This window comes from Psammomys obesus, unplaced genomic scaffold (assembly GCF_907164565.1).
Source record: "Psammomys obesus unplaced genomic scaffold, mPsaObe1.curated_primary_1811, whole genome shotgun sequence".
NCBI lineage: Eukaryota > Metazoa > Chordata > Mammalia > Rodentia > Muridae > Psammomys > Psammomys obesus.
In genome coordinates, this window is record NW_026594428.1 from 13022479 (window position 1) to 13034854 (window position 12376).

Consider the following 12376-nt stretch of genomic DNA (forward strand, 5'->3'; position numbering starts at 1 on the left):
TCGGCAGGCGGTGAGCCGTGAGCGCACCCGGCCGGAGGGGCTCCGGGCTCTTTCAGCACCGCGGACAGAGCACGCCTCGCAGCACTGCCTTTTAGTCCAATTCCTTTTCGATGGAGGCAGATGAAAAGTCCCGTGGCGAATACAGAAGTAAATCAACCAATGCCTTTGCCCTCTACCTGATTTTGCACTCAGGCACTCCTCTGGTACTTAATGATGGTAACATTATTAAGAGTTTGGTTTTGTGCGTGTGTGTATGAGTGTGTGTATATGTGAGTTAATCAGAGGATTTTAGTTTATATGTAGGAACAAACCTCCAGCAAAGGTGAAGCCTTTTGCTATTAATGCGTCCAGCTTAGTCTTAGAATACAAATGGGGCAGTGGTGGAGTAAGTCATGCTACAATACCAAAAGAGGGTGTTTACTCATTGCAGATTTTTAATGAGAGAGGTGCTACAGTTCTTGCAAAAGGAAGTGCGTTAAAAGAAAGGCTGTTTTTAGCCGATTGATGAGCTTGGTGCTCTGCTAGAAACACATTTAAAAATTATAAACACCATTAGAGGCACGTGCAAACTTCCTTGAGACTCATCATGCAGGGAAAAGGATAATGCACCACCCTTCCAAAGTGTGTGAAAACGTTAGGTCTAGTGTCTTTGAAAGTTAGGAAGCTGCAGGAGAATACACAGGCTTTCGGGAAAGTAGTGCCCTGAGTCGATATTTATGATGCTACATTTAGAAAAGTAAAAGCATAAGACTGCTATGAGCTGCTTTCTGCCAGGCACTTCTTCTTTAGCAATGATTAAGAATAACTGCAGAGGAAATGCATCTGACCATCCACTTAAAAGTTATTAAAGAGATTTAATAGCAGAGCTTTCCCCCAAGGGCATTGGGGCCTATATCTTGCAGACATTTTGTATGTCAGTGGAACATTTATGTCATAACTCTAAGCACTATCTTAGAAATAGCGTTTAAGACTCTAGTATCATTCCCATCAGAGATATAAACATTTAATTTTGTTTCTGGGATAGAGCTTGATGCTTGCATTCTCTTGGGTAAACTGCTTAGAAGGAAAAGAAATAGAGCTTAAGATTTTTAAGTAGAGGTGAAAACACAAACATTCACAGTGAACTGTTTTCTTTTCAGGGCGAGTTGTTAAATCCTTGCCGATGTGATGGGTCTGTTCGGTACACACATCAGCTGTGTCTTCTAAAGTGGATCAGTGAGAGGGGCTCTTGGACCTGTGAACTGTGCTGTTATAGATACCACGTGACAGCCATTAAAATGAAACAACCTTGCCAGGTAGACACAACGCTTACTCTTCCAGGAATAATTTTGTTAACAGGGATAAACTTGAATTTCATTTTTTTTCTCAAAAGATCTCCTTAATGCTACTTAAGAATATTTAATGAAACTTGCAGTAAAACCGAGGTTTAGATTTTGTAAGATGTGCTTAGAGAAAGCTGACAGCCTATCTGACAGACTCCGAGGACATTTTAACCAAATTATTTTATTTATAATGTGTTGTTTACTGACTGAATTATTCCCAGTTCTGTTTCATAAAGGGTAAGTTGGTAAAATTTCACAGAATTCAGTTGAGTCTGTTTTATTAATTAGAGATATTGTATCGCTTATTTGGCAGACAGTTTTCATTCATTTAGAACATGCTTAGCTCAGTTTATGGAGAAGAGATGAAAATGAAGTGGCCAGTTTACTATTGCAGAAAATTTCAGGCAAATCTGTGAGCTCAACTCTGAGTATTCTTCTACTCAAGCTTTCTGTTCTATAAGAGTTTTTTCTTCCTGCAGTTCAATTTTGTCCACGTTAATTCTTGGTGGCGTTTGGTTACATACCATGTATAGGCATGCTATCTGTAGCTGATCTGAGTGACACTGCTGAAATTGGTCAGGGTTTCAAACTTTGCTGTAAAATCACACAGTGGCACAAAATCATAAGTACACAGAGACACCGCTCCCCACCCCCACCAAATAGGTTTTAGGCTGATGGGAGTATAAACTATAGACTATTAAGGATGATAGAGGAAAGTGGGGAAATGTGTAGCAGAGATCTGGCAAGGAGATACAACAGCTGTGAAAGAGGAGTGGAAAAGCTGAGAAGGGAAACAAGGTGGAACTAGTGTCCCTTACCACTAGATTTGGCCAAGGCCAAACTCAAATTACATTGAGCTATATAACATGCATAACGCTGTAGTTTCCGGAGAGATCCAGAATATGAGTTATTATTGCATTAATAATTTAAATTTCTCAATATTTAATTGGTATCTTATTTATCATGCAATTAATTTGCATCTCTGAGAACTGCATTTAAGGCATGATTAGCAATCATGAAATGAAAAAGGGAATCTTCTCCACTTCAGGCTTACAAATTACTTGAAAAGGGGAGGTATGGTCACACTGAAGTCACTCACAGGCCTGACACCTTTTCCTGAACTTCCGAATGTGTCTCAGTTCATGGATCAACTTAAGCTGTCCTAAAAAACAGTTGGAACCATGTCCAAAGGTCCTGGCATGGTTGACATTGTTGTGTCTGTGATAATCTTATGAACAGAATACATGGGAGGTAAGACATAGAAGAGGTAAGGCAAATGATGCTCCAGTAGTGAGCCTCCAGAGAAAGATGTGTGGAGCTACCACAGAACGCTAGATAGTTCAGAAAATTTAAATGAGTTACTATATATTCATTTTTTTGAACAGTAATTTTGCAGTAAACAGAGCAGGTTTTTTATTAACACTGAATAGAGGTGAATTTCTACAGCAAATAATAGTGCTTATAATAATTGTGATCCTAGAGCAAAAGAAATTTATATCTTTAGCTTCATTAAAATCATTTTAACAGTTGCAAGTCTCCAAACTCCATTCCCTCAAAAAAATCAAAATCCTCCAAATTAACCCAACATTACTAATGTATTTAAGATCACATATATATGCACACATACATATACATGTATATATACATTATCTGGTTATTACACTGAGACGGAAAGTAATATTTAGAAATAAGGCTCATGAATGCTATGCTAGTAGGTTGTGTCATGCCAGAGATGAAAGAACTTTGCAAGACTACATTCAATACATATAAAGCTTGGTAGTCATATTTTAAGATGCTAGGGGTCAAACCTAGACTCTCACATATACAGGGCAAATACTCTACCACTGAGCTGTACTCCACATCAAAGCTTGATACTCTTACCTAACTGCAATTGGTCATGAAGTCCCAAAGAATAGGCTCTTAATGTTCAGATGAAGAGACAGCTTGGTTCTCAGCTTGTCATTTGTGTTATGGATGACCCACAACCTGAGCTTTCACTCTGACTCTTAATGTGAGGCCCATGGGAGTTATCAGCCATCACTCCTGTCTACGTTCCTATGGTCTGGTATAAAGCCAGCTCTTCCTTGGGCAGAATCAAACAGGAAGCATGTGCATGGCTTTTCTTTTCCTGTCTGTTGTTCTCTTCCATAAGAATAGGGTCATCTCATAGCTCTAAACAGATGGTTCACTGGAGTAGAGCAGAACAGAGAACAAACACTATTGAACACATTTACTGAGTAGTCAGTCTGGGCCAGCCACTGTTCTAAATGCCTTACACACCGAGATACCAATATTCAGTCTTTGTAACATATTAGTAATTGATCAACACTGTTATCTCTGTATTACACAATGCGAAACTAGGAACACAGCCAGTCTCTCCTAGGGGGGTATATCAGAATTTTAACTCAGTCAGTCTGGCTTCAGGGCCCATGCTCTTAACCACCATGCTGGAATGTTCTTCTCAGTCTTCTGCTAGCCTACCTTGATGTTTCAGGTCTTTCAAGAGGTTTCCTATGTGAGACTTTGTTTTAAACCAGCTTAATAAAATTTCAAAAGTCTTGCTGCATGACAAACTTCCTAAATTTTTACTGATTTAAGCAGTCACTGGAGCATATCACCTTCTGAGAGTCTGTGCATTGACTGGGGTCAGCGGGGAAGCTTTGTTCTGTCCAAAGCACTGCCTGGAACTATGACCCAGAGGTTTGGTCATGTCAGTGTCCTTGAGGGCTTCCCCATTTGACTTGTTCTCAGTGATGGCTGTTCCTCAGGGCTCAGTTTGGAGATGCTAACTGGTACCTTAGTTCTCCTTCCCCATCCTGTGCTTCTAGCATTATGGTGTCTGGCTTCGGGAGGAAGCAAGTAGGCATTACAAGTCTACGAAGACTCAACCTTGGAAGTGACATGGGTTCACATCTTCTGTCTTCTCTTATTTGAAGCAAATTTAGTCTGACTTGGATTCAAGAGACAGGCAAACTGAATTCACTTCTGGAGTCAGACCTGTCTTTGTCTTTAAAGAGAGACCGCCCTCACTCTTCCCAGGAGAAAGTGTCCAATGTGACTCACGTTCCTACCTTGCTATCTCTTATCTGGTCTTCATCAGGTCTATGTGGACCAGTAGGCATTGCTGTAACTTCCTTGTTTGGAGCTCTGAGCTGAAGAGGCTATCAGTTCATAGAAGCATGACTTGCCCTTGGTGTTTGGTGCGTTTCATTAACTACTTTCCAGAAGTTTTTGTTACCATCTTGTTTTCTTTGTTGTTCACTGAGAGATAGGGACAGTGAAGGCTAAGGAGCGGATAGGCAGGAAACCCGCACGTTTGAGTAAAACATGTGGCTGAATACCTACCACTTTGGTTTTACTTGTTTTTCTCTCATCAAGATTCAAATTCTCCCACTTCCCTCCTGTTTCAGTTATGCTCAGTGGCAGAACCTAGAAGAAAGTGAGCAGACATATTACACCTTAATTGGTGCATCATTAGCAGTGAAAGTTAATTCATTTGAGGTACCTAAAATGCATTTACCTTCCTCTCTACATGGCAAATCTATTTATTAATACATCCAAAATGATACGTTAATGGTATTTCAAGAGTAAAAGCTAATTCTGTTTTGAATTACATATAATGTCTGAAAATTGAGATGCATGAGCATATAAATTCACATTTACTTCTAGTTGTAGGTGACATTATAAACTGATAAAGCAATGTTGTAGCTTGTGAATGCTGTCTGATAGAGAGCTTTGAGGGAATAACGTTTACTAGGTAACGAGCCACGTGGGACACTGTAACCTTGAGGTAAGACTCAGACTGCACTGAATCCAGATAGTAAAACATATGTACAGGAGAAATCCCAATGTAATTGTATATACGAGTCAATTCATAGTTTTTAACATTTATTCACTTGTGTGTGTGTATGAGTGCATACATGTGCATGAACATGTCCATACGCCATGACGTTCTTGTGGAGGTGAAAGGACAGACTACTTGTGGCAGTTGGTTCTCTCCTTCTGCCACGTGACTTTTAAAGATCATACGTGGGTTGCCAGACTTGGTATCAGGTGCCTTTAGCCTCTGAACCATCTCTCTAGCAATGACTTATTTTTAAAAAGGAGATGATGATGATGGCATCTATGCTACATGTCATTTTGAGCTTCATAAATATACACAGCGTGCTTAGAATGGCTCTGTTGTCCCTTTGTCTCTCATCATTGTTACTTGTTAAACTTGCTAAGACATAGGGTTTGGTCCCCTCTGATGAGACATGTCTCTTGTTACCTTCCCTCTAATGCCACTAAAGTGAGGTTACTGCCTCTTTCCATAGAATTCTTTAAGTTTTATTTTTAACTAATTAATAGTATTTGTATAAGCTTACAGTGCATATTAAAAGATGTTTCAATGCATGGATATGAAGTAGAATGATTATAGCTAGCTGATCTACACTTGATCTTAGCTAAAAGGCCGAGAAGTGATACAGCCAGCTTATCTATTCACATCAGATAGTTCACATTTTTTTTGTAGTAAGATCATGTAAAACATGTTATTTTAGCTCTTTTGAAATGAACAGAACATTGCTGTTGACTACCAGAATTTACTCCCTCCGTCTAGCTGCAGTATACCCAGGGACCACTGTCTCTTCTTTTCCATACTCCAGCGCCAGCCCATCTTCTGATAACTGCCATTCTGCTCTTTTCATGTAACAAATCCATATCTTGTGGATTCCACATGCATGTGATCGTGTGGTGTTCTTACCTGATCCCAGGCTTATTCCGCTTAACATGATACCTTTAAACTTCACCCATATTATGGCAAGTGACAGAGGTTCTTTTTGTTTCTTTTGCTTTTTTAAAGACTGAATAGTGTTCCTTTGTGTACACACATCATCCTCTGTGCTTTTTAGATTGTTCTGGATCCTGTACCCTGGTGATTGTGAATTTCATATCCTGTTTTCTAAATGTTTTTAAAACTGTTCTTCACTTACATTTTTACTTCTTGCTTTTTTAAGACAAAATGTATTCCAGTTTTTAACCGAACCCATTATTATAAATTATTGATCAATTAATATTTTTGAAAGCACGGAGATATATTGATCTCAGTGTTGTAAACATAGTCACATCCCAATTGTCTCTCCTTGTGAGTCTAATTTACATTTATCCTGAGTCTTCTTGTATTTAGAGATCTAAGATTTGGAGACTTTTAGAAGTAGTTATTTCATAGGATAGTTCTATTCAAAGTCAGAAAGCCAGTGCCATTTGTAGTTTGGCATGGCTGCCACTGGGTACAGGGCATGTGACCAGTCAGTGAGAAGTTAGGGAGCCTGGCTTAGATGTGATTGGAGGGTAATGACACAGGTGGCTTGGCAGGGCATCACAAAACAGCAAATCAACACCCCTCCTACAAACTCACCTTCCTTCTCTGCCATTACCCAGGACAGAGGAAGTATCAGCATTGTCTACCTTGCTTTGTGGGCCTGGGGAAGAACTAAGGCTTGCATGTTAGACAGTCACCTTTTAAGGGACTGGGCCCTGGCCATTTTTACCCACCTTCCTTGTGCTTTGCCTTTAAATTCTTGTAATGTACTCGGGGCCACAGGTCTTCTCAGAGCAGTTAGAATAATCGGAAAGTCTCCCACAAAAGGTCAGGAACATAAAATTATTTTTCAGTAATGAGTCTAGAACTCATTACTTTCTTAAATGGGATATGGAGAAGATATTTTCACTTTCACAAAACCTCATAGTATAATGCACCAGGAGAAGCTGATGAATTGTCACTGAGATTTTGAAGAGTTATTGAGAACACATAAGAGCATGAACCCAGCGAAGCTGGTATGCCCTCCCTGGGAAACATCCCCAGTTGTTCATGATGACTTCACTTCAGCATATCCATGCGTGTGCAAACTTGTCTCATTTTGCCTTTTTATCCAGATCTTGCTCTTGTTTCCATCTTCACTGAGTTCAGTAGTAGATGAGGAGCTGAGGCAAAGCTTTCAATGATCATGTCTAATAACAGAAAGGTGATGTTTAAATATAATATTTCAGTTGTATATGATAGAATAACTTGTAGGCAGCTAAGATAAATCATGACCATACCACAAGAAAGTTTCTTTACCTTAGATACTGGTTTTCTTTCATTTACTTACTCATTCTCCAGATGGGTGAATCTGCATTTTACTCACTAGACAAGACATGATTCTCTGTTGAATGAAATATGTAAATGATTCTCCAATCCCAAAGCCAGATGACTCTGGGACAGGAGAAATGGGAGGGACGTAGGGAGCATTTGGAGTTTCATGTGTCCCTGTGCTTTCAAAATCCCATTCATGTTGAGCCTGGGAGGCAATGTAGACCATGTAGATGAGAACTTCCAGAAAATTCTCCTTTACACACCTCCTTTTCCATATTTTAAGGACGTTTTTAAGTGTGTCTTCCATCTGTTTTGATACTATTTCTTTTCTTTGCTGAATATAACTGGTCACCTAGCTGCCTCCAGAAGAAAGGATTTACTGTACAGGGGTGGATGGATCTATCCCTTAAATCAAGTTAGGGTGGCAAAGACTATTCGAGAAAAGGACTGCAAACATTATTACAACATATCTCCATTTGATATCTGGTTATTTAAATCAGAAGGGCAGAATAGAAAGTTCATGAAGCTCCAAGGGCTATTGTGACTACTCTCCTAGCTCAGAAACAGCTGCCACCACTACCATACAGATGAATAGACAATGACTGTATTCCAGGGCAGTTTCACTTAGCAATGTTGAAGTTTGAATTTCACTTCATTTTAACATTTCAAATAATGGTATTCCTTAGCATTTTCCCAGTCATTAAAAAAATGTAAAGACCTTCAGCATACACAAAAAGCAGTTACAGAGTTGGGTCCATCCCAGACAAATAGAAGGCTGATGTAGACTTGAGGGTCTCATAGCGAATCACATGATCAAAGTGTTTTAAGTCTTAATGTTTGCAACTTTAAGTGAAGTTGTAATGAACTTACATCGTTTAGAAGATAGTGGCAGTTTAGCTTCATAAAATTATTAAATATTACTATTGACAGTCACTAAACATTCAAACTATTGTTCCCTCCAGTCTCTTTGTTGACTCAGGTCACAGGGATGGTTTCTGTCTCGTCTGCTGGAAGGCAGGGCCCCAGAAGCCCTGGAGCAGGCTGTCCTCTCTTCTCTGCGAGTCTTGGCACACAAGTGAAATGTGTGGGTCCATCCTCACGCAGATTCTTGCAGTGTCTGCCACTCACCAGGTGTCTATAGTTCCTTCTGCATGTCCCAACACTGAATTCCTCCAGTGTTCTTAGGATTTCTAGACCTGGAGTCTTAATGGGTCATGAATAAAATGGGTGGAACAAGCTTTAGAACAAAGCATAGAATGCAGCACAATATTGTCTGAGATGAAATTTCAGGACTGAGCACATCCTCTCCCCCTGTGGTTTGGCAAGGCAGCCCCACCAGGGGGAAGTGATCGAAAACCATGCAGCAGAGTCCATGTCAGAAACATTCCCCCTCCCCTTACTAGGGGACCCACAGGAAGACAAAGCTGCCCGTCAGGTATATGTGCGTAGGGGGCCTAGATCCAGTGCATGCATGGTCCTTAGTTGGTGCTTCTGTCTCCGTGGGCCTCTTGAGCCCATGTTAGTTGGCTCTGTTGGTCTTCTAGTGAAGTTCTTGTCCCGTCTGGGTCCTTCTATCCTTCCCCCAACCCTTCCACAAGACTCCCTGTGCTTCACCTAGTCTTTGGCTTGAGTCTCTTTTTTGGTCACTTTGTGAGCATTCAATGAACATTGGTGATAGGACAGAGTGAATGAGTGAATGTATGAGTGAGTGTTTTAGCTCTAGAATCCTGGAAGTTCTGTTACTTCTGCAGGGAAACTCTGCCTTAAGGAATTAATGTTGTTTTCATTACCCAAGTCCTGGTTTTCTGCTTGATGGCTGTTCATTTTTTTTTTTTTCATTTTCTTCTTAGATCTACTAGCAGCAAGAGTCAAAATATGCCTGGGCAAATGTTTTCAGTTTTCTAGACCACAACAAAAAGCCTCAAAAGTAATAAAGAGATCAGTTTTTATAACCTAGATTAAGAAAGAAGGAAAAGAGGCAGACAAGCTTACAGTGATATATATCCACTCTTTAAAAAATCTTAAAATGTCATGGAAAAAGACTTAATAAATATGGAATTGCTACGTATAATACACTCACTTTCTTGAGATTATCACTGGTTGAAGGGTTTCACATAACATTTGCTCAGGGAGTTTGAATAATTTGTTGGAAATTTCACTATTTTCACAGTTGATAGCTGTAGATGTGCTGCTAAGAAAGTCTACTGCTTATAAATTTTTGCTGTGAAATCTGCCACCTGACTGAAAACAAGGCTGTATTCTTTGATGCATGGTTTGTACCATTGTAATATAACTTCAAAGATGATGATTTTAGACAGGTGGGCACACTTCCCGCACAGGGAAGAGCAAGCAGCAAAGAGCAGACTATTTCCTCTTTGGTCGTTTCCTGCTTTACCTTGCCTCTGGCTTTGCTGTGCTGTGACTAAAGTGATCAGAACAAAGGAAACTGAGCTTCCTTCTATTCTTGGACCTTCTGAGCATAGAAAAGATGACTCGGAGGACAAACCGGGAGTGCAGCAGACCATTCAGGATGGCAGAGGATGGCCTGACGAGCAGATAATCACTACAATTATGAGTGAATGCATGGCCAGCTCAGAGGACTCTGCTGAGAACAACTGTATTGTGGTTTGTACTTTCTGTATCCTTGGATATTTGACAGCATGTCCCCAGTGAGAACAACTCATAATTCAACAGCTGTTCCATGTGATTTATGCAAATGAAGTTTGATATCAGTGAAGGTGGACTGTAAGCTGTTTTAAGGGAGGAAATAAAGGAAACAGAAGCACAAACTACAGGCGAGGGCAATACAGGGAATTATCAAAGAGATATTTCCTGCTCCATCCATCCCTTAGGTTTGTCATGCTGTGCAAACGTCTATCTAATAACTTACTTTGTTTCCATTTTTATCTCCTCAAGTTAGTTCATTTTGATTGATGACACAGGGGTAGTGTCCCAATTGGAATAATGGAAGTTCTTTCCTTAATGTGCCTTTTGTCTTGCTTCTCTTTTTAGCCAGCTAATTATGTACAAGTGGCCAAGAGCATAATTTGGGCACAGGATAGAGGGGTGTGGGCTCCTCAAGTGTCTAGCTGTTATTGCCAGAGCTCCTTGGGTACTTCTTTGCTATATATGGTCTTGCATTTGTGCCAAATGGCATCCTCCTTCTCAGTTAGCATCATGACACCGAGCTAGAAAATAGTTTAGATGAATAGGGAACTATTTCAAGATACTTACACAGGGTCAGTGCAGTTTGTTGGACCTGTTAAAAGAGATTTTAGGAAGTGGTAGCATCTTCTACAAATATCAAGGGACTTTATACTTTTTGTGAAAAAGATTTCAAAAGCTCCTGTATTAAACTTCTGCATGTTACATTTGCATATTTTTACATAAATATACATTAAATGACCTATTAGTTTTTTTTAATTAACTGTGTGAAAACTTGTTAGATGGGTAGAAAAGAAGACAGAGTCTGTTTTAGGCAGTATTTGTTTTTTTCCTTGGCCCATCTCTTTCCTGATTTTCTGAGCATTATCTTACCATCATTTTTTTAATATGGAGAAAAATAGGTGGAAACATTTTAGTGAATATTTAATTTATTGGAGAGAAGAGCACAATGAAGAAAGTTGGCGACCTTTGCCTGTATAGTGTTTCCTAGGACCAAGAACACCCAGTGTCAGACCTAGAGGTTGAATCAAATTTTGATTGCACAGTAGCTTTCAAGCCTCCTGCCACAGCATCTTTCTTTGTCTTTCATAACAGCCTTTCAGGAATAGTGCAGTAGCTTCTGTGGATTCCATTCTAGATCTAGACAACTTGAGCAGCTTAAAGAAGTAAAAACAAAAACGCATTAGATGCTAGGCTAGCTAACACTATTGCAAGGCAATTGTCTGAAATTTCTTGGGTAGCTTTGGGCTATGTGGCTCTCTGGCTGTGGAGTTAAAAACACATAGGTACTGAAAATTTCCGAGTGATTGTCAGGGATGCGTGAGTACTCCCCCTTTCTTCCATAACTCTCTTCTTCCGACCTGCTGTTGGTAAGGCTGAAGGTGATGTCCATGACAGACAAGGATACTTAGAAAAGAATGATGCCACCTTATTTGGAACATGATTAAGTTCTGTTCTTATAAGGTTCGAGGAGAAAATCACAAGACAGTTCTCAAATGTCCTGTATGGAAGTTTCACCATCAAGTGGCCATGAATGATACGAATTATTAATGTGATAGAGGTTGGAAATAGTTTGGGCATGGATGTGTGAGGATTAATAGTGTCGATTTGACAGAATCTGGAATGAAGTAGGAGACAAGCCTACGGCCATGACTGTGAGGGACTATCTAGATTAAGTTAAATGCTGGAATGTCTGTGAAAAGCTGAAAAATTGAAGATGGAGATGTGGAAGATACCAGGACCAGCGGACCATGGGACCATGGGACCATGGGACTTCTCCTCTAAAGAAAGTGACAGGCTCAGAGTAGGGATGCTTAAGAGTCTATGTGTACTGCAGGTAACAGGGTGATGGGTGGGAGATACTCAACCCCTTTAAAGCCCAGATGGTTTCATCAGAAGCTCACAATGCTGGACAGGTAGCTATGGTATCTGGTCTTGCTTTGGTTTGATCCTTGCTTTGCCTCCATTCTTCCCTTTTGGAATGCAGTTGTTAATTCTGTGCCATTTCAAATTGAAGGATAAATTTTGTTCTTTACTGTGTAAGAACTCACAGTTAAGATATTATTTTGAGTCTTATATATGAGACTTGTCCTTTGATCTAAACAGTGTTGCAAGTGTTAAAGACTGTGGAGACTCTTGAAGTTGTACTAATTACAATTTGCCTTACAAGGAATGCTATGGGCCTACGGGGACAGGTGGTAGAAAGTTATGCCTTGAAAGTGACGTGTTTGAATGTCAAGTTGTTAAGGAATGGAGTTGTGATTGTTAATAACGT

General features: G+C 39.9%; 1 protein-coding gene across 1 annotated transcript in view; it reads left to right on the forward strand.

Moving 5' to 3' along the window:
• The window catches only part of Marchf11 (membrane associated ring-CH-type finger 11), a 116195-nt gene that overhangs the window by 762 nt on the left and 103057 nt on the right, over positions 1-12376 (forward strand). The window contains exon 2 of the mRNA XM_055619016.1: positions 1140-1295. Within this exon, the coding sequence (XP_055474991.1) occupies positions 1140-1295 (156 nt within the window). The remainder of the gene's footprint in view (positions 1-1139; positions 1296-12376) is intronic.